Genomic DNA, 22,619 nt, shown 5'->3' with positions numbered 1-22,619 from the left:
ACAAGCTTCCGGACTCTGCCGGAAGCAGCGGCCCACGATGAGGAAGTCCCGCCTCCTCCTCGGGGGAGGGGCTGCCGGCCAAGGGGCTGCCGGCCGAGGGGCGGGGCCTGACATAGGCATCCTTTCCTCCTCCTTTGACCTTCTTACGTCTTCCGGTTCTCGCCCTAGTCAAGGAGTTTCCTTAAGCTTTTTTCGTTTTCCTTCCCATGCAGTTCCCTCTCCTTGGCTCTTGACCTCACTTTACTTTTAGTTTCTCCATCGCGTGCATATGCGTTCCTTTCCTTTCCTTTCCACCTCCTGTGCTTGCTCTTTAAAACAACAACAAAGCCTTCCTCCCTCTTATTTCTCTTTCTTAGAACAATTCTTAAGAGCTAGAGTAATCCTGGTTCTGCCAGATACTAGCTGGGTGACCTGGCAAGTCACTTCTTGCTTCGTTTTCTCATCTGTGAAGACAGTGCCCAGCCTTAGGTGGTTGTGAGGATTAAATGAGTGAATCCAGGTAATTCTCCCAGCAGGATGCCTGCTGCTCAGTACAAAATGTGGTGGCTATTATTACCCTCCTTTTTGTTTTTCCTTCTGTTAGGGCTCAGGAAAGGAAAGCCTCAGAAACAAATGTTTTACTGTAACCTTCTGCCCTCTTGTCTCTGTCTCATTCTTCCTGAAGGCTAATCATAGAAACTAGAATCCATCTTCCCTGAGGCAGGTCATTGAAACCAGAGCCCCTTTTCCCCAAAGCCAGCCATAAAATCTAAAAATGTTACTCCTAACTTCTCTCTTCCAACACCCCCTCTCCACCACCACCATGTAAAAACTAGCCATAAAGAAATTATCTGCTCTACTTTGTTTGATTATAGGTCTTAAGATCCCTATTCCAGAGATGATCTTGTGACATACCCAGAAGGAAGGAAGGCTGCATGGAGAGGCCTTGCTGGGTTTCCCCACTCGGTCTGTTAACATTAGACTTTTTGTCAAATCATATTTCTACACCACTGTCCATACTTTGTTGAACCTAAGTATAAAAATGGACAATTTTCCCTGTTATCTTTGGGTCTTCATTCTGAACACTATTGTGTCACATAAAACATGATCAAATAAATTGTGTGTGCATTTTCTCCTTTTTTTTTAATTTTTGATAATGGTATCAACCTTGTCTCCTATTAATATGCCTTTTGTCGGTGATCTTCAGCCAGCCTTTAGAGGGCAAAGGGGAAGTTTTCCCTTGGTTCCTACATCTCTCAGCAATGCTCATTCACGAACTGTGATACATTTGTGTACTGTTCGGACGCAATCCAGAAATGGGTAAGAGTGTCCCACAGCCAAATGTGTCTGGAGTCATTGGGTCAGGAAAAGAGATGGAAGTAAAACCATGAGAGGGGGGAAAAATCGATTTAGCGAGAGCAATCCTTAGTGTGTAAGAATAGGGCACTTTGTATAAAAGAATTGTTGGTAATTTGAACAACGTGGTGTTTCTGGCCACACTGAGAGGACAACCAGGTCTTTAACACTCCCATTGTAAAATCTGCCAGTCATTCCAGAAGGTCATAACCTGGGCAGAGAAATCAAATTGGGGTGTCTGTCTCCTATTGTGTTCTATTTTGAAAGGTAGATTTGGAAAACTTGAGTAGAATGGAGCTCAGGGCTGGAGGTGGGGTTAATTGGAGGTGTCTAATTAGATGGTGACTTCAGACCAGAGGAGTGAGGGGTAGTGTTGAGGAGGGACAACAAGACATTAACAAAGGCACACCTCACACCCCAGGGATCAAAAATAAACATTTTCCTGTATAAGTTAACCTATTCTCTACCTTAAGAAATAAAACTTACTCAGGCATCTTAAATATTTTTAGATTTATTATATGTGCATATTCAAACACAGAATTCTTAATATCTTTCATAAATATCTTTCATAAACATTTCAGTATTTATTCATATGCATTTTTTCCATGTTCTTTGGTCATTCAGTATTCATAATAGACTTCATAGTCATCTGAGGGAAGTTGGCTGTGTAGTCAATCTTTTGTTTTTACCTATAAAATGGCTAATAAAGGATTTTCATCCTGTGGTCACAGTGACTATTAAAAAATATGGAGGTACATTGACCTATAATCCTAAATGATCCTAAAATAATATAAGTAAATTTGTCTTAAGCTTTTCCAAATACATTCTGCTCTCAACTTGTTTTTATTCTCCTGAGTATCAAATCAAAGTTCGTTTTTGAAATGCTGCAGTTGAGACCCACTAGAGTAAATGAGGAAGTGGGACTTTTTACTCACTGCCAAGACAAGGCCATGGAATTCGAAGTGTGAGGTTACACAGGGCAACAGCATGACTAGGTGTGATAGCAGCAAATTCCAGAGACTGTGCTCTATTAAAGTATCCAGTATAACTTGAGGAAGGATATTTAATTCATGTTTTAGACTGCAATTCTATTCATTTATGGCCCTTTCTTCCCTCTAGGTCCCTACACACACCCTGTTCTTGTCTCAGATACTCTCGGAGCTGGGCAGCAGAGTGGAGAAAGTTCTTCATTGACTCAAGGACCAGATGCTAAAGAAGAAAGGAACTGTCACCCCGTTTAAGGTCCTCTCAGCAAACCAGCTAGTTCCAGCCTGTGCAACAGGCCTTAACCAGACCACCAATACCACAGATTTTTCCCTCAGCATTGCCATGCTCATTTATGCCTTTTGACACTGTAGTTCTCAGTGCCTTGTCGCAATGCACTCAGTAATTCAGTTTCCTTTTCAGAAAAATCAAATAACTTATGTAATAGAATTATAGAAAGCAGCAAATACTGAAAAATGAAAGTAAAATTTTTTACTATAGAAAATGCTATATCCAGGATTTGAACTGGTTTAATTTAGTATAAATCTGTACCCACTATCATGGATAACACCTGATTTATACCAAGGTCTCTCAGAAGTTAAGTTAATTTCAGAAGAAGCAACTTCTTTGTTTAGTCTAATTTTCATACATGGTAAGTGGATGCCTGTTTTATTTTTCCTTTGAATAAGATAAATATCACTAAGCATCATAGCTTAAGAAATGATCTATGGGGAACATATATTCAGGGCAACTTGAATTTATGCTCCTGAGTTGCAATCCTCAAACTTGCCCCAAATAAACTCTCTACTTATATATATATATATTTTGATATATTATTACCAATACTGTATTTATCATATGTAATAATTAGCTTTTAGTCATATACTCAATAATATTTTAAACATTACAAAAAAATTGTCAATTATCTTGAACTTTTTTTCTAATCTTCCCCAACTGTTTTTTTTTTTTAAATGGTTATTTCTTCAAACTCCAGGTAACAGTATTCCTGAGAATACATCTTGTGACAGTCTTATGCACATACATATAGATACTTTAGCCATTACACATAAACATTCAACACATTACATTCAACACATTTAAGGGCACCTTAAATGGAACAGATGCACACATCTGCAAAATCTCAGTAGTCCGAGTATGAAAACATTCCCACTCTATAAGGCCCTGTTTCTCAGAGTGGAGGCTTTTTTGCAAGATACATTACTTAACTTACTGAACATTTCTAACAGACTTCCATACACTAGAGTGAAGGAGTCAGGCTAAAGGCAGACAGACCAGCATAATCATGTTCAATACTTTTAAAATAAGTCCAATACTTTTAAAATATATATAAAGGTATTTAGGATTCTTGTTGGATATTTAACAATCTTCTTTGACCCCTTTGCTTTTTAATATATTTGATACAATTATACATAGATAATTTGAATCAAGAAACTGGAACAAAGCACACACATATATAGAGACTCACATAGCTCAGACACTTGTAATTAGCAAACATAAGGCCTCTAATGCTAACTGAGCAGCATAATTTTTAACAGGTGAAATATATCAGCTTAGAACCCATAATACCACATAACATTTATATTTCTGCACTTGAGAATTAATTCGGCATTAAGTGTAAATGATGTAAAAATATTGTAAAACATAAAAGAGGCCATTTACCTCCTTGATTTTCTGCATTGTTAGATTTGAAATTTTTCTTTTATCTTTTAACTCATAGATATCTTTCATTCTCCTAGTGAATGGGACCATAACTCCAAATTATATTTGAAAATATAAACAATGCCTATTTAATAAGTAATTCTAACAAAAAATAATTCGTCTTTATGATTAGGGTGGGTTTAGTAGGTCTCCTCTTTATGTATATATATATTTCATAGCCAACGTAGTCAAAGTTTAAGCATACAGAATGTTTTAAACTCATTGCAATATAATCAAAGTCTGTATTTAACTTCAAATTGAGAACTAAAACACACACACACACACGCACATACACCACCATACCAATTTAGTTTATGTATATGAGTTTTTTATATGCTTAGTAGTTATGTCACAGTTTTCTAATGTAAACTGTTAAACTTTTGAAATTCGATTTTGAACTATATGATGCCCAACCCTACTATAGGATCAATAACACACTAGGTATTGGCCTCACAAGCCTTCTAATTTTATACTTGTCTTGAAGTTACTGAACCTCAAATTAAAGATTTATTTGTAAAATATACAAGCTGGCTGTGTCTATGAAGAGTTGCTTACTTTATGTTTTATTCCTCATAAATTTAGATGTTCTGAGTATCTTAAGAATATTGTTACTATTGAGAAAAAGTTATTTTATTGAACCAATTCTAACAATACTAACCTTAACATCTGAAAATATGCCCTCAAGGGCAGGCACGGGATAATGTAAGGAAAAGTAATCACATTTCTCAATATTTCCTAATCTTGGCATTTATGCTGTCAGGGCTAGAAGTAGGAATACCATCTCTTTTAAGTTATTATATTTACATTTAGTTTTTAAAGTTAGATAGGCTGTTTAGGTTCTTCTTAATTCAGAATTATATCTGATAATTTCTAGAATATTCTGCCTAATGTGATTGATTATGAAACGGAATGGTCTTATGGCATTAGCATTTTGACTTACAACATGCAATGAAAATGGCAATTAAAAAATAAATATTGAAAAGTCCGCAGCTCTGAATATATTATTTTTTTTCTTCTTCTAAATGGCTGTATTATTGATCAAAGCAAAAATGGCTGTGGGCTTATTTAGTCTCCCAAAACTAATATTTTCTTATTCATTATTTTTATGTAAATTGCTACTTGTATAGCCACCTGATTTAATATTTTTAAAACTATAAAAATAAACATTTACATGAGATGTATAATGTGAGTAATCTCAGAAAATTGCATTCTCTTTTTAGAACATATTAATGTTTCTATGAAAGCAGCACTGTAACAGTATGTGTTTTTAACTGCTGAAAGCTTTTTGAATCATAAACAATGTGCAGTGAAATGGCTCTTTCCCCTTATTCCTCCCTGGTTTTTATGATTTTCATACAACTAAATCCTTTTAGCCGTTGATTTCTAAGATGTTTATGAAACATTATGCATATTGGCAATAAAGTCTATTTAGATTTGTGCCACCCATTGGATGTAAAGTGCTCTTTTGTAATTAATCTTTTTTTAAGCAAAATTATTCAACTTTTAAAAGAGAGATCCCTTCCTTGTCTCCTCTACACCTGCAGTGCTTGCAAGTTTCAGAATTAAACATGAGACTCATCTAGGACTATGTCTGTCTCCCCCAGCTCAGTGGGAGTAAAAGTGAACTGGCTGGACAGCAGAGGGTTCTCCATGCCATTTTCCTCGCTGATGTGAAGGACAGTGTCTCCATGCTGTAGCAGGCTGGATGTCTCTAGGCCTGTGAAGTCATCAGGGTCTGAGAGTTGAGTAGAGAGTGGACTAAGTGCTGTAGCACCTTGTGCTTCTGTATCCTCCTTCTTTTCTCCTTCTTCAGTGGAGAGGGCCTCACTCTATGATCAAAAGGATCATAACATCATGGAAAGGTAGGGTGGGTACCAGAGAAGAATATCAAAAAATGTTGTTGTCTAGCTGTTAACTGGACAAGGAATCAGAAGGCCAGTCCCAGTTCTAGCCTTTGTCATAGGTAAGATCTTATGTAGACCCTTCCAACTTTCTAAGCCTCGATTTTCTAACCTGTAACATGAACATAACTTTTCGTTTTGCTTACCTTGTAGACTGAGGATTAAATGAGATAATAATGGTAAGCGTTAAAATTTAAGCATTAAAGACTATACAAACATAAATAGTAATATTGCCCTTTAGTTTTCTTGAAATACCACATGAGAAGAATGTGGAACCTATGGGAATTTGTTTATTAAAATCAAAGGAAGGAAAAAAAATCAAAGCAACAAGAAAAAATATCAACAAGAAAAATATCAAAACAATGAGGGAAAAGATCAAAACAAAAAGTTTCTTAGAAAGCTCAATATTTAAAGGCTTTGTCTAAGTTAGTAACTTCATTATTTTTTAATTGAACTATTTTTCAGCTATGTATTACAGGTTGAGTATCCCTCCTCTGAAATTCTTGGAATCAGAAGTGTTTCAGATTTCAGATTTTTTGGATTTTGGAATGTTTGCATTTATACTTACCCAGTTGAGCATCTCTAATATGAAAATCTGAAATTTGAAATGCTCCAATGAGCATTTTTCTGAGAGTGTTATATCAGCACTCAAAAAGTTTTGAGAGATGAGAAGAACACCATGTGAAGACAGAGCAGAGATTGGAATAATGAATCTACAAGCAAAGGAATACTCTAGATTGCCAGCCATCACCATAAAGAGAGGCAAAGAAGAGAAATCAACCCCCATAACACCTTGATTTCAGACTTCTAGCCTCCACAACTGTGGGACAATAACTTTCTGTTGTTTTAAACCACCAAAAATAAATAAATAAATAAATAAGTTTTGAATTTTGGAGCATTTTGAATTTTGCATTGTCAGATTAGGAGTGCTCAACCTGTGTATACCTGTTTTCAATGGTTATTTTAGCTGTGGAGTATTTTCTTTTAGATTTTTCATAACTAAAAATATCAAGACTTCTCTTGGTCCTTCTTATGTAGATATATTCCTGGTCATAGCTTTATATAGATTTTCTTTTTCATGGTGGCAGGACCAGTGTCTGTTTGGATAACAAAGCATTGCAGACCCAGACTGAATTATGGGGAATAAATTCGCATACCCAGTGGTTCCTAGAAATAATTATGCAGTGAGCAAGCCTTGTGTGTTTCTCTAGTGCCCTCACCTGCTTGGGAGACAGGCTGTGGAGATCCGCAACAACTATGGCGGGGGAAGACGTGAGGACTGGATCGTCCATTTTTTCTGGTTTCCTAGATGGGGCTGGGCTGCAGCCCTGTGGTTGGCCTGTGGCAGGAAGTACATCTGTTGGGGCAGCTGCTGGCTCTGGCTGAGCCTCAATGAAGGTTACAGATCTTTTCTGATCCGCTGTAGGTCAGAGGTGAGGCAGTAGGTAGGGAGGAAATTGGGTAAAATAGACTGTTAGTGCTTAATAGTTGGTTTTAACCAGTGTCACCTAGCTTTTCTTAATAAACACATTGTTGGCTTATTCATAAATGAGAGCATGTTTGACTATTTTGTACATGTTTGATTTCATCTTCTTACAAAGTGTAGGACTTGGGCAGAAAAATCATTTTTATATAAATGGCCTAAAACAAGATTTTCATGGAGCATTAGGTAGAACTTGAGCATTCCTCAGAATAGCTGCCAATAGGACTTTAAAGTCCCTATTATTCATCATAGCTTTATCTTCAGTAAGACATATAACAAACACTGTTCCTGGTTTGAATAAAGAAAACATAAGCCTCTATAGCCAAATTTCACAGTATTAGTTGGTTTACCTTGGGCTCTTCCATTTACCTAATTTCATAGGGGTAGGGACAGGAGTTGGGGAAGGCAAGAAGGAAAAAAGGCACTAAAATTGTCTGGAAAACTTTTTCCCTTATCTTAGCACCTCCCCCAAGGTGTGCTTATCTGCATCAGCTCAGTTTTTGCAGGCTTTCCTGGCTGAGTCCCATCTTATCAAATCAATGTTATAGTTGGAAGGGACACAGGAGACCTCACCAGATGGCTTCGTTTTAGGTTGAATGCTCCTGCGAGTTGTTGACAGCCGAGCTGCATGGCGGTTTTTGGATTCAGTCTGAGTCTTCTGACGTGATAGCAGAGGACGTCTCAGCTAAAGAGAATAGGCAAAATAAACTTGCAAAAGGATCTAACTGCCTGGGAGGAAACACTGTGCTCAGAGGATTCTGACTATACAATTGCTTTTTAAATTTATGTTTCTGTGGACTCTTATGGTGTTCCTTACATCTGTAGCTGATAAACTTCCTTTTTCTTTTTCTTTTTTGAGACAGAGTCTCACTCTTTTGCCCGGGCTAGAGTGAGTGCCATGGCGTCAGCCTAGCTCACAGCAACCTCAAACTCCTGGGCTCAAGCAATCCTCCTGCCTCAGCCTCCTGGTGGCTGGGACTACAGGCATGCGCCACCATGCCCGGCTAATTTTTTCTATATATTTTTAGTTGTCCAATTAATTTCTTTCTAATTTTAGTAGAAACGGGGTCTCGCTCTTGCTCAGGCTGGTTTCAAACTCCTGAGCTCAAACAATCCACCCGTCTCGGCCTCCCAGAGAGCTAGGATTACAGGCGGTGCAGAGGGAGGTGGACATGCATGGCGGCGAGCGCTCTCTGTGGCTTAACCCGTCTAGACCCTTTTTTTTTTTTTTTTTTTGTAGCTTATTATTGGGAAAATTCCCCTCTTCTACTCTCCAAGATAGTACATAAAGTAAGGTACTATTTACATTGAATTTACAGTCTTTTTCATGTAAAGGAATACCCCTATACCTTGCTATAAGAAATTAATTTAAATGATGGCTCTTAAACTTCACTGTAGCCAAACTTAGAAATACAGCTGAGTCAAACAAGTTTTGAAAAGGAATCTGTCTTTTTTATTAACTCATTCAAACTAAAATCTTTGAAATACATACTGCAGATATACTGAGGGTATCTCCTCAGTCATTTTGGGGCTACGTTCTATAATAGTAAAGTGTCTTGTGGGTGAAAATTGAAGTCATTGTACAACATCTATTTAATAATAAAAAATAAGACTTGCACTAAGAAACCGATACCTATATAATATGTAACATGACCTTTTTAATGGTGTTTTGCTATCACAAAACACCGCGCCCGGCCCAACTTCTTTCTGCTTATTTAACTATAAGTGTTTTCTTCTGGCATCTTCTTTAGCCAATTCATCTCCTGGCTATTACTCCTTTATCTATCCCAGTAACATAAATTAACATAATTTAAATTGTAAATTTGAGAATTTCAGGGATTTTAGGATGCAAAACTAATAACTATTGTTTACTGACCAACCTTTGCTCATCTGAAAATTGTAGTTGAATATATATATATGCTGACTCTCAAAGGGGAGATTTATTAAAAAACAAAAACAAAAAAACACTATTGCTGGCCAAGTATGTGGTACCTGAATCACAAACGGGAAGCTCCCATTGAAGCAACACTGAAAAGCCTCATTTAGATTTTTATTTAGAAAGTAATGTACAAGAATTCCACCTAAGGAAATTGGTAAAGATGACCCTTACTCCAATTTGTTTTAAATTAAATCATTAATCTCAAAATGAGGAAGAAAGGACTTCTTTGTCTTTGCCTCTATGCAAAAACAGTCATTACATAAACTGTATAACAAATCTCTGTCAGTAAGTTTGGCCCGGAAAGTTAGTTTCTGGATAGGGAACAAATAGAGTTATAGGCTCACTTTACTAAGTCATCGGCTTTGCCAATAAGAATATTCAGAGCTAAAATAGAAGCTTAAAATGCCCAGCTTGCACCCAAGTACTTACCATGTTTTAAAGTTGCTCTGTACTGCTTATTTCAGGTGGGGAGAAGGTAAAATATAATCTTAATATACATGGGCATTAAAAATTGAATAGAGCTTTCATTTCACAGGATGATTCTCTTGCCTGTTCAAGGTCTGCTTACCTGCCTCAGGCCCCTCTTCCTCCCCAGTGGCTGCTGAACAAGGAGGTTCTGTTGGCCAGGTTCACTCTGTACACTTGCCACCCTGTCAAGCATCAACAGTGTTAGTGCACCCTGGAGAGAGTACAGAAGACCATGCTCTGGTGGGTGTTAGCCAAAATCACTTATATGACACAGTCACTTCAAAGATACCATTATCTTTGAAGGATGGTTGGGAAAGAGTCCCTGGGATAGGGATTTTCAAAGGTTTGGGAGGGAGGAAAAGGCCTTGTAGCCCCAAGCTGCCAAAATTGAGATTTGGTTTTCAATCACTGATGCCGTATCTATCATTCAGCAAAACATTGGTTCGATCATACTCGTGGTTTGGAAGCCACCAAAAAGTTTAAGATGTCATATTCTAATCTCAATTTTTTTTCCAAGGGGAAGGGAAAAGGTAGTGACAAACAAACACAAACAACTCTATTACATGGATGGGAACACCTTTTTTAAAATTTCAATTTAAATGAAAATAAGATGGACAAATATCAAACACATCAGACACAGAATCCATTTGGGTGAAGGGGCACATTCAACACATGTTTGCAGCCTGAAGTCTCTGTGACTACTGAATAAATGAATAGTCACATGGGTAGACAGTTAAATGTTCTTTTAAAATGGGTTTAGATTTAAAAGGCTGGCAAAGTAATTAAGCTATCATTACAACTCAGGAGCTTTAATATTGAGTAACTGCACTAAAACATACTGTGCAGTTTATAAAAGGAACAACCTGCTCCCCCCAAATTTACTGTGTATGTGTGTCTTTCATATGCAAAAATGACTGGAAGTGGTTGCTATTTTAGTGTTAGGTGAAGCTGAAAATACTAGTATGGGCCCATGGTCCATTATCATTCTGCATGCATGTATAATAGATATTTATAATGAGAATGGGGGTGAAAAATATATACTGTGCCCCAGAGAACACTGTAATTCTGTGGATGATGTCAATGTGATTATTTGGTTAATGGGTAATTAATTTCTGCTTTGCCTTTGCAAAAGGAGAGTCATCTACAGATAGTTTTTAGTGTAAAATATTCCACAGAGGAATCCAAAGTCAGCAACTGTCCAGGAAAAAGAAAGAGAGACTATATCTATTTATTTCAATTTTTTAAAAAAAATGATCTATCTAAATACCTAGCTGCAGTTGTGGAAAGAAATTGGTGGCGAGATGGGCAATCAGATGTTTCCCCTTTTGTGTTAACAACTGGTTAATCATCACATAGTTGACACAGTCACATCTGTCATTTTTTAAAAGTCTTACATTTCCACTAGAAGAAGATCAATGATTCCCAAATGGGGTTCATCAAAATTTTTATGAAATAAAGATGTAATTACACCATTTGAGGTACACAATCACAAAATCCCATAAAGAGTACCAAAACAGGTGTTTTTGAACTTTCTTGTTCTCCTGAATATCCAGTTCAAAAGATCAATGTACTTTATCCTTATACATATATAACCTTGTAGCATATATGACCTTTCTATGAAGAAGGAAAATTACCCCAAAGGAACAAAGCAATATATTCTGATAAGCAATCCAAACTATGTTGCTGGCATGTCTGAAATGACATCTCCTTATTAATTATACATTTTAACACGTGTCTGTTAAATTGGAAAGAGTATTCAATTAACCATATGCACAAAAGTAGAAACAAGTTTCTCCCAATACCAAGCAAAGCTTTCTTTGGAATGGATTCTTCATTGACAACTAAATGTTACCTCAGTTCCCTTGGCCATAAAGGGAGGTTAATACTTACCAACGACCTCCCATTAAGGTAGAGAAAAGAAGTCAATTGATGTAAAATGGTTTGAACATGAAAAATGATATATATATAGCATGCTTCCTTGTTTTACATTTGATTTATAATGAGTTTATTGCTTCTAGAATACTAAAAGGAAGTAGGTAATAAAACGTTTTGAAAATAGTTGGGCAGAGAAAATGAAATCAAGGCAGTCCACTTGTCTCATTTTTATTCAGTAATCTGAGATTGTGAGAAAAAATGGTGCAAGAAAAGAAAAGAAAAGAAATACATGTTACTTAGGGAGTGTTAAATGTCAAAATGTAATGATAATTTCATGATGATTATTCCTAGAGGATCATAAGCATCAAAATTTTCTCTATGGATGAGAGAGGCTTATATCTAAGAAATATATTAAATTTATAGCTTTAGTTCTATGAAAACCATATAGCATTTTATCATGGAATGTACACATCAAAGATGAAATTACAAAACATGTCCTTGGAAATATATCCCAGCTGATAATTTACATTCTCCCTAAAAATGTGATTTTGTATTTGGAATATCAAAGGCTGGCTTAACTGTATACAGTTAGGACACATTAATAATAGTCAGAAAAGTTAACAACAGAAATAATTTAGAACATGTTTCTTTTTCTGGGGTCTATATCAAATTGAAGTTGCAAATAAAAAGTAGTTTCAATTTAGCTTCTCTCCCCAGCATGTGATATTTCAGTCATCTGAGGATTTGTGATGCAGGACTGTAAGATGTGCAATGCTAAAATGAACCAAGAGAAGACCAGGGTTTGCATTAAGCACCACTCTATGTTACACCCCAGTTTCTATTTGAATTTTTTGAAACAGTCCCATTATAGTCCTCATCTGCCACAACTGCAATAATCAAAATTATTTTCCCCTTTAGGGAAATACTGTTTTATTTGATAGGCTCAAATTTTAAAATATTATATTCCAATAGGCCATTGAATCCTTTTGAATAACTAAAATCACTATTTCACATATCATGGTCATAAAAAATAACTCTGAAAAGTTGAGTCTCTGTCAAGATATGTCAGAGTAGTGGGGCAAGTTCTAAAAACTGTATCTTGTGGAAAAAAATGCTTTCTTGAAATTTTTATTCTTAGGAAGGAGATATGGCTGACTTCCACTGTTTTGGTTAAGTAATAAGGTGAAACAATAAGAATATAAGCAAATAAAACTTTCTAAATTGAAGAAGCTAATATCTTCCAGCATATTTGGAAATAAATGATCTCTTATAGTTTTGAATCACTGAAAAATATCACTATGGCAAACCGTATAATACTCTAGGTTTTAGAGAAGTAAATGCGACTGGGGCTTGGCATAACTGTTGTGACTTGAACTGTTTACATAGAACAAAAACACTTTATTTGAAATTCAAGGAAGTAATTTACAAACCAAGAAAATTTAGGCAATATTAGGAAGAGATACAAATTACCTCTTTTCCCCTATATCAACATGATGGCCCGGATTGTAGTATATAAATATGTGTGCATCTCGTAATGGAACACATACATAATAGTATTTCTTAAAATAAAAGACGAACAAGGGGCCATTCAGTAATGCAATAAAAATTCATATCATTCATCTCAATATTACAAGAAAATTATAGATTGAAGTATATTTTACAAATTAAAATTTTAAATAGAAGCCCTGGGTAAGACCAGCACACGGAAAAGGTGATTAGTATTTTCATTGCTTTTATCTGTGCTTTTGGTTTCAATTTTAATATGGTTATAGAAATGTAGAGGAGAAACACAAGATACAACAGGATAGCCATTTACCAAGTGATTGTCTTGTGATGAGAAAGCATAAAGCTCCCAAAGGAGCGATAACGCATTTGTAAGGAACGGGGAAATAAACAGTAGACTAAATTCCTAATTTCCCCACTCCCAATACAAGGTTATTGTTTAGATTTTACTTAGCCTCCACAACATCTAAGAGAATATATTTTAAGGGCCACAGAAGTTAGAACTTAGAGGCTGGAGTCAGATTGAAAAGGGGGAATAATAGAACAATCTAAGTCTTAGCTATCCTGTGAGAACTGAATTAGCAATGGCAAAGTACATATCTGTGTATCACAATGCACATTTCCTTAGCCATTAACTCTCAGCTACACAAAAAGGTTGTTTTAATTTTTTTCTTTGTACTTTGAAAGTACTTGCCAAATTTTTATACTTGAAAAATGTGGATGATCATATGATGGGTTCCACTAAATAAGCTATTTTATTTCATCTTACTTAGACTATATAGTCTTATTCAAACATTCTTATTTTTCACTGTGATTTAAAATTACCCTTATACAATCAAATAGCATTACAATCTCTTTTTTTAAAATTAGAGTTGACTGGCAATTCCTGCCTTTCAAAATGTTTAACATGTCTAACTAAAATCTAATTGTCTGGTATAAACATCTGGTCTTCAGTGCTTGAGTAACTTCTGTTATGTCTCTATTCTTCTAGAGAGAAAATATTTCCATAGTATGTCTATATTTGGGGTCAGGGACAGGGAAGAAACATCTATAATGAGTTTTTATACTTGTAAGAGCAACACTCTCTAGAGAATTCTCCCATGGAACATTATTTCAGTATTTCTCAAGAGCACAGTGTTTCTAACAGGCTATTTCTTGGGAAGAATCTTTAAAAGGAACCAGTTAGCCCAGTTTTTAAAAAATCTTAGAAGTATCCTGAAAGAAGTAGTAAGTTGAAAAAAAAAGAAAAGAAATACTTGAAGTAATTTTCAATAGGTGTACAAAATTTTATTGGTTTCTACCTATTCATGAGGTTATTTTGGTCTCTTCCTCATTTAGCCCACTTAGTCCAACTTGCCCTTTTTGTCTAAAACAAATGTTTTTTTTCAAAAGCAAATTCTCATGAAAGTTTAGCAAAATGTTATGGGTTGGTGATGAGAGAAGCAGGATTTATTATTTCCCCTTAGGCATGCTTCCTGATATTCTCTAAGCTTTGGGGCCAGATTTTTCTTAGAACTACTTTGGGTGTGTTTTAGGTCCCAAGAGTTGAAGTGTGTGCTAAATGTAATTTACCTGGTTAATGCCTTACTGCTTTAGGATTTTAAGAGTCTGCAGCATAAAGAAATCTCATGCCAAAAATAAAAAAATCTGGAAACCAAATATAAAAAGCATATATCCTATTTTTTAAACCCACTTCCTAGTAAATAAATGGCAAAAGTTCCTCTCCTCCAAAGAGAACTCGGTGACATGATGGAGTTCGAGAGATACGATTTGCAGGATATGGCAAAGGTGGATGGTGGGATGCCTCTGCGTTAACATAATTATTTCAGAATCCAAAATGAATGCCTCATCTTTCCATTTCTTAGTGATCACAACTGAGTCTGGGTGTCTGAAACCCGGAACTAAAACAGAACAGTTAGAGGAACAACAGACCAACAACAGTTGATCTAAGACAGTCATCAAAGTACTGACATGAATGACTAATTCAGTTGTAGACAAAATCTATACCTTTGCCTCTGAACTGGTCTCACCTAGCAAAAGCTTTGAGTTTATTCCCATTGATATTGGAACCAGGGTAGACTGGTTTAGATAACCATAAATCAGTCATCTGAACCCTGAGCTTGCCAGAGAGGGCCAAATCCTTTGGCGAGTTCATAAAATTAAACTCAAACTCCCTCCTCTTCTCACCACCCCTGAACTAGTACTTACGCATCAAGAGTAGTATTTGGCCTAATTAGAAAAGCCCCAGCACAAAGCCAGCTAAATGGAAGTCGGATTTAATCCTTTATACTCAGTAGGTCACTGAAATTATCTTCTAATCAAGGTTCTCCTATCCCTTATGTAATTTTAAGCATTAAATAAAGGTTCCCCTATCCCTTATGTAATTTTAAGCATTAAATAAATGCATTCTTTGAAAGCAATGATCACCCTGCTAGACTTGGTTCACATCTCTTCAAACACTGTGGGCAATAAGGGAAGCCCTTTTGCGGATCGTTTGTTTCTGAACTTCCTCCTTGCCCCCAAAGCTCCTGCTAATGGAACTGTTTGCACTCCGCAGCACTTTCCACATTTACCACCAATAAGAGACTGATCTGTCGAGGCGAGGGCTCGCAAACACGAATGTCATGAATTATGGGTCTGGTAAATAAATTTAAAAAAAAGATGCACTCAATGATGGACTATATTTCCCATTTTCAATTGCAAAAGAAAATGTGAAATCTGAACAAGATGCAAAGAAAAGAAAAGACAACTTTTCACAGGAACAGCCTCTCAACATTTCCTCATCTTTGTGATAAAGCAATAAACACAGGTATATTGTACTCACTATATAATGCAGACCCGAAAAGGAATGTTTTCTCTTGAGATGGAACAAAGACACTCTAAGGATGAACAAGAAGCCTTACCCCTAATGAGGATTAGTTGAGAGGTGTGAATCAACAGCACAAGATTAGGAATGTTTGACGTGGTTTATCTGAGTGTTAAAGGTGCAGTCCCCTTTTCTGAAGTTTTAAACTATTAGGCAAGACATTATTTCATTTGCATCATACAACTTCTCTTACTTACCAAGAAATGTTTGTGTTTGATATTTCATGGCAAGTTTGGGAGTCACCTTGGTGCTAGAACAGACATTCTTTATATAAGTGTTGCTTGAACAAGCTACTGTAAGAGCCTGCCAAATAGCATGCATCAAAAAGAAGGAAGTACAGTATATAAATTGTATCAACATTACTATTCTTCTTATAGCATCATTGTTTTCTTACCACCAATGGTATTAGCTAAAAGACCTGTCTTGATTTAGTAAGGGGCTTCCTGATGATGAGGAGTTGTATTAAAGAACCCCTGAAAAACAATTCTTAATGAATATCACCGTGGGAGGGAATGATTAGATGGGATAAATTTAACGTTTGACATATCAAACTTTTTAGATACCCATAGGATTCAAGCCCCATAGAAAATTCTACAATTTGTTTGCTTCTTTGTTTGTTTTTAGTAAGCTTTTAAAGCCATTCGTGATTGTGCTCTGTAGCTGAAAATGAAGGAGGGTTTGCTACACCTTTGACTTCCAGGCTCGTATGTTCATGAACAACAAAGGGCAAGAAATGGAAATAGATATCAAGACGGGGCGAGAAGAGACAGAGAAGACAGAGAGACAGAGGAGACAGGGAACAGCTAGTTTCCCAGCACAGACACCAATAGACAGGTAGCATTGACACTGTACCTAGAGAGGCTGCCCTCAGCGGCCAGGCCCTGGGAGTCATCGAGGACATTAGGTTCACTGCAGGAGGGGTAGGGAGATGAAGCATTTAGGGAAAGAAAATGAAAAAAAAAGAAAAAAAAGCATGCGATTTTCTGCTTCCAAGAACCAAAAATAAATAGATTTAACAGAACAAGGAAGGAAAGGAGACAGTCAACCATTTCACCTTGTGCTGGGTTTGTCAAGACATAGGACTCAAGGCAATGGGGGAGGAAGGACTTTGAATGGATACAGCTCTCAGAGGAGTGATCTATTTATTGGTGAAGAGTTAAAATGAGCTCCAAATGGACCTGTGAGCTCTGAAACGCATTGCAGAATGAATCTGGAGAAGATGAAACTATCCTTCCCTTTGGTAACCATTGGCTAGGCGGTTATTATTTTTAACCTGTCTTATGTATATGGTCGTTAGCCAGGACCCTGCTTCTTTCTTGTGCATTCTGACATTATCACACAGAAACCACTTACCATGAACTGCCACAACCAAGCTCTTGGAACTGATGCCATTAAGAAAAGCAAAGAAAAGAACCCGACTTCCCCTGCTAATTTTGCAATGAAAATGCAAGTAAACAAACGGAAGGAAGATATCTTGGAAAATTCACATGGAACTCTCATTTACCTCCTTACTCTCCATCCTCTAGTGACTAAATTGTAAATGCCAAAAGAAGAAACCTGTCAGGTTGGTGAGAGAATAATTAAATAGTTTATCGATTTATTTGTATGTGGCTGAACTGAGATCTGTGAACAGAAACTGTCATACTTTTTCTGTCTTTTCTTCAGTGCCTAGCATTGAGCTAAGCACCCATGAGGCACTCGATAAATACTTGTTAAATTGGATGGAATTAGACCATTTAGAAAAGTGGCGTGCCTGCTCCCGAAGAATTGAGGTTTACCTAATTGTACACTGTAAAAATAACCTCTGTTCCCCGGAAGAGGCTCACTTTCCCTAGTGTACAAAGGCAGAATTACCTTAACTAGTCTTCTAAAATATGACTCAAGCTCAAAGAGTTTAATTATATTATTTTTTCTGGATTTCTAGTATGTCCATAATAGGACAGATTTTGCCCCTGGAAACAAGTTAACCCCTTAATGGATATATAGAAAAAGAATTGATGGCCTGGTTATTTTAGGTAAGTGACAACAACAGCAACAAAAACAAGAAAACTCTGTTTAAAATTCCTACAATTCTATAACTTGAATAAAACTTTTAAATAAATTGCTATTTTCTTTTATTCTTTATAGAATCTTGTACATTGCTAGCAATTAAAAATAAATTGATAGCTACCAATATTAACTGTTTATATTACTTTCCATCCTTTTTTGCACAAGTTATTGTTTGGCTCTGATTTTGTTCACACATTTTGTTTATGAATTTCTTTTCAAAGGAAAATTACAGATAGTAGGTGAAACAATCTCTTACAATGATAGGAAGCTTTATGTAGTATTAACCTTTGTAACAGTTAAATGGCACTTACATAAAATATTGCCTTTTTAAAAAGTATGCAATTTACTTGTTAATCATCTTTTATCATTTTCCTCTATTATTCGATATTCTCCAAACTTGGGCTTTATTTCACAAATTTTATTTCATCTTTGTAGTTCATGAACCATTTGCTAAAGGCTTTGGGTACAGATAATTATTCCTGCATATAAAATGATTTTATCTAAACATTACAATGTGCCCTCACCTTTATTATTTTCCTTGTGTGAATCATACCACAATGACTCTATAGGTGTTAAAAAATAAGCAACAAACTATTAATATCTAAAACCACATAAAGCCAGTACTTTGAAATAATTCAATTCCTGAAGTGAAAATAACATAGAACTATTGATAGAGAGGTTACATTAAAAGATAATTTTAGCCAACCTCCTTATTTCACAGAAGGGAAAACTATGGGCTATTGTTAAATGACCTGCCCAAGGTCACACATAGTGGCATAGATCCTTTTCTGCTTGGTGAAGCATCACTGTCTTCGACTAAATACTGATAACATATCAGAAGCCTAAACTTTACCAAATGTATCAAGCAAGTCCTATATTCTTGCTGGGTACTCATTATTAGCTTAGCTAATGATAAATCTGAAATACAAGAATGTCATTTGACAACCAGAAAGAAGACCATGGAATTTATGGAAAATTTTTATGGAGAGACAATTCTTGGATTAGAAATTGGGATCCCTTCTACTGGCTTAGAAAACTGCAGATTGTTGTGTGTAGGAACCTAGTTGAAAAGTCCTTTGTTGTATGATCTCTCTAAAAACATTACCACTGCTTTCAGCCTTTGTAGAATAACAGAGTGTATTCTCAGAATTTCCATCTTTGCCCCAAAATTCAGAGTATAATATAGCCATGGCTCTTTACCTCTGGCTGGGTAACATGCCCACCTCAGCCTGAGGTGCAGACATGCTGGAGACATGGCTGGAGAACCGCCTCCTTCCAATGGCACTCAGGAGGTAAGCTTCTTGTTCACTTACCACACTGGGCATGCTTATAGAGTCATCTGAAAGAGTCAAAGGAATAGAGTGTTATAAAAACGATGACACTGACCAGAAACCCAGCCAAGGTTGTTCCTGGGTTCTATCCTTGACTTCAGTACAACCTTAAAATGATCTCTAAAGGGAGGACCAAAAACTAAGACCTTTGGGGTAATGATAATTTGTCATGTCCATACATCCCCCACCCTTCCACACTAGAACAGCCTTCTTAAAATAAATGTAAACTTCTTGTCCATTTTTACAAGTAGATTATTTCTGAAAGTCAATAGGCATCTGAAAATTTAAGATTTCAGAAAAGCTTGAATATAAATTTTTAAAACTTTGCAGGAATAGTTCAATAAAGGACTTTATTATTGAATGGGTCAAGTACATTTCCTTGACATTCAAAAGCTGAATTCAAGTACATTTAATGAGTTCTAGTCTTTGGTGAGGAAAAGACTATTTCCGGTATTTTTTTTTTTTTTCTTAGAGACATTGGTCTCCAACTCTTAGCCTTAAGCCATCCTTTGGCCTCAGCCTCCTGAGTAGCTGGAATTAAAGGCGTGAGTCACCATGCCCGGCTCTCAGATATTTTTAGGAAAAATATTTGAAAAACTATGAAAAATGCTAGAAATTTTAATTTTCCGTATAATGACTGACTTGAAATCGATTCTTATTATAGAATGGTATTATTTCCTTTTTAATTGTGTTCACAGAGAGGAGAATAAGCAAATTTGCCTTAAAATAATGAAAAACATGACAGGATAGATTGAGCTATTTCTACAAAGGCCTTTCCCAGATCCCATTGATTTTCCACCCTTATTTGTACTCCTACATCACCTAACACTCCCCCAATATTTGTTTGGTGATGAATCATGCGCTGTCTTCCATTAACTCATTTGTTAAGTGTTCTTTATTGCAAATGTCTATCACCTCCTCTGCAAGATTGTATCTGTGATCTTAGAGGGCAGAGAACATATCTTTCTCATATTTCCCTCTTCCTTGTCTTATACCCAATAGATCTGAATATAGGTTTCATGATTGAATGGGAAAATAGCTTAATTCAAGGCAGTCAATAAACTGGCTTTTATATCTGTTTATAAATTAATATATACCCACACGACAACTACACTACATCATTTATTAACAAACCTGCTTTCATTGGGATGGTTGTGATGTCTGAGAACAGAGATATTAGCAAAAATTGCAGACTTCCCAATCCCCCCACCCCTGCCTCATCAGTACATGAGTGTTGGCTCTTGGCCAGTGATTTCCCTGTTTCCTCCACTTTTCTTCCCTTCCTACTGGTTAGCTCATCTACTTATTCATAAGGTTACCTGAAAAATATATTTAGCTCTAAAAAAGATAGGTAGCATCATTTTCCATCATTAAAAAAAATTGCTGGGAGAGACTACTTTAAGCATTAAAGAAAACTGGATTTTACTTTAAGTTCTGAACGGTTACCAGGACTTAATGGATATTTAAACTGCTGATCTTTTTTTCTATCATTGTGTTTTCTTGGTTAAGATTTTTCACAATTTCCCTAATTACAACTTCAGGTGTATTTTCATGAGCGGTCACCAGGGCAATTTAGAGACAAGTATATCTATAGGCCAGGTGCAGGGCAATATGATTATCACTTTATCTGATCCTGAAACTAAACCTGGAAATATTACTGGTAAGTGTTTTGACAAAGCATTTATTTCTTTTCCTCTCTTACACACTCAACTGTGGTGGGACATTAAAATACTTTCATTCATCTTAGTTAATTAAAATTCTAATCTCAACTCCCATTTCCTCTATTTAATTTAGTTCAGAGTGGGGCTTTTTGTTATTGTTTGGTATGGAAAGGCTCTGAATGGAGATCTAGATTTTGTTCTCATACTTAAGGCATTGACAGCACAACTTTGCTATAAATGTTATATTAGAGTGTCTTAAACACAGTAGAAAATAATTGATGCAATTTTAAAACCTTTTAAATGATAGTAACATTTAATGGAACCTTTCACCTATTTTTGCTTTTTAAAACCTCCTATTAAGCATACATATGAAATATTTCTTGAACAGATTTCCCCTCGTATCTTAATACCAAATCTGTAGCACATGCATTAGAAGTTCCTGGGCTGACCTAGTCACTGGGCAGTCTCTTAACCCAAATTGGGAGTGTATCCCCTTAAGACAGCCTGCTGGTTTACACACTGGATGGTATAGCCAGCTAGCCTTTTCTGAGTCCTGAGCATATCCACTGTCTACTTTTCCTTGCCCAATGGGGTCATGTAAGTGCTTCCCCTAGTTACTTAGCCACAGTTTAAATGAGAGTTAGTGGAAATACATAAGCTCAAAGAAAAATTAGGGGTCACTAAAGATTTACTTTTTGCCTGAATTCTTTCCAAATGACCAAGGCTATCAAGGAATTTATAGAAGGCATTAGGAATCAGGGAATCAGTCACATTTTCACCTTGAATCCCTCTGTAAAAATGACTAGGGCATCAGAACTGGAAAAGATCAGAAAGGCAGAAATCCTTGCCAAGCCCCCACTAGTACGGTCAATTTATATTCTGTGTCTCCTGCCCAGATTCTTCGGGGTGACCTACTTTCCTCATCCTCCTCATCAGTCCGACTCAGCGTGTCCTGCGAAGCCTGCTGGGATGGCTCGCTGTCCTGCTCCCAGACAGTACCCGTGCCTGTGTTGGAGCGAGACATGGTGGCCAGGCTCAGGCGATAAGCAGAAGTGGAGGTGCCCACGGTACTGATAGATGTCTTCCCTTGGTAGGCTGGGGGATTCAAGAGAACAAAGGAAATGCACAGTGAGAATCTTGAAGGGAAAACAAATATTTGCTTCATCTCTGACCACTTGTATTTTTTAGCAAGTGTTAGTTAAATAATGTTGCCCAGACAAATGATCTTTAGGACAAAGCAGCAAATGGAAGTGAGGATGTTTTTAAGAAAAAGAATCAATATTGGCCACTGATGTATTCATAATTGAATAGTTTCCTTGTTAGCGCATAACATCTCTAACAGTGGAAAATGCTTTGACATTTTTCCCTCTCATTTCTTTTCTATTTCATTTTCCAAGGTTGGCAGGATGCAAGTGAATTTTGATCTGAATGTAGCTTCCAGCTTGCCAATTTTTACTGAGAAATATACCTTACCTGACACAAGCATGTGAATGTAATAAATAAGT

The 22,619-nt window shown here is 36.4% G+C and overlaps 1 protein-coding gene across 1 annotated transcript in view; it reads right to left on the bottom strand.

The window, feature by feature from the left end:
* Positions 1-5,600: 5,600 nt before the first annotated feature.
* UNC80 (unc-80 homolog (C. elegans)) overlaps positions 5,601-22,619 on the bottom strand; it is a 242,259-nt gene continuing 225,240 nt past the window's right edge. The window contains 7 exon segments of the mRNA XM_012661211.1: positions 5,601-5,867; positions 7,160-7,359; positions 7,996-8,107; positions 9,930-10,011; positions 16,926-16,982; positions 19,323-19,461; positions 22,030-22,209. Of these exon segments, the coding sequence (XP_012516665.1) occupies positions 5,601-5,867; positions 7,160-7,359; positions 7,996-8,107; positions 9,930-10,011; positions 16,926-16,982; positions 19,323-19,461; positions 22,030-22,209 (1,037 nt within the window).

The sequence above is a fragment of the Propithecus coquereli genome, unplaced genomic scaffold (genome assembly GCF_000956105.1).
Source record: "Propithecus coquereli isolate 6110/MARCELLA unplaced genomic scaffold, Pcoq_1.0 Scaffold70, whole genome shotgun sequence".
Taxonomy (NCBI): domain Eukaryota; kingdom Metazoa; phylum Chordata; class Mammalia; order Primates; family Indriidae; genus Propithecus; species Propithecus coquereli.
Note: the sequence above shows the minus strand (reverse complement) of the source record. Positions and strands in the feature narration are given on the sequence as shown.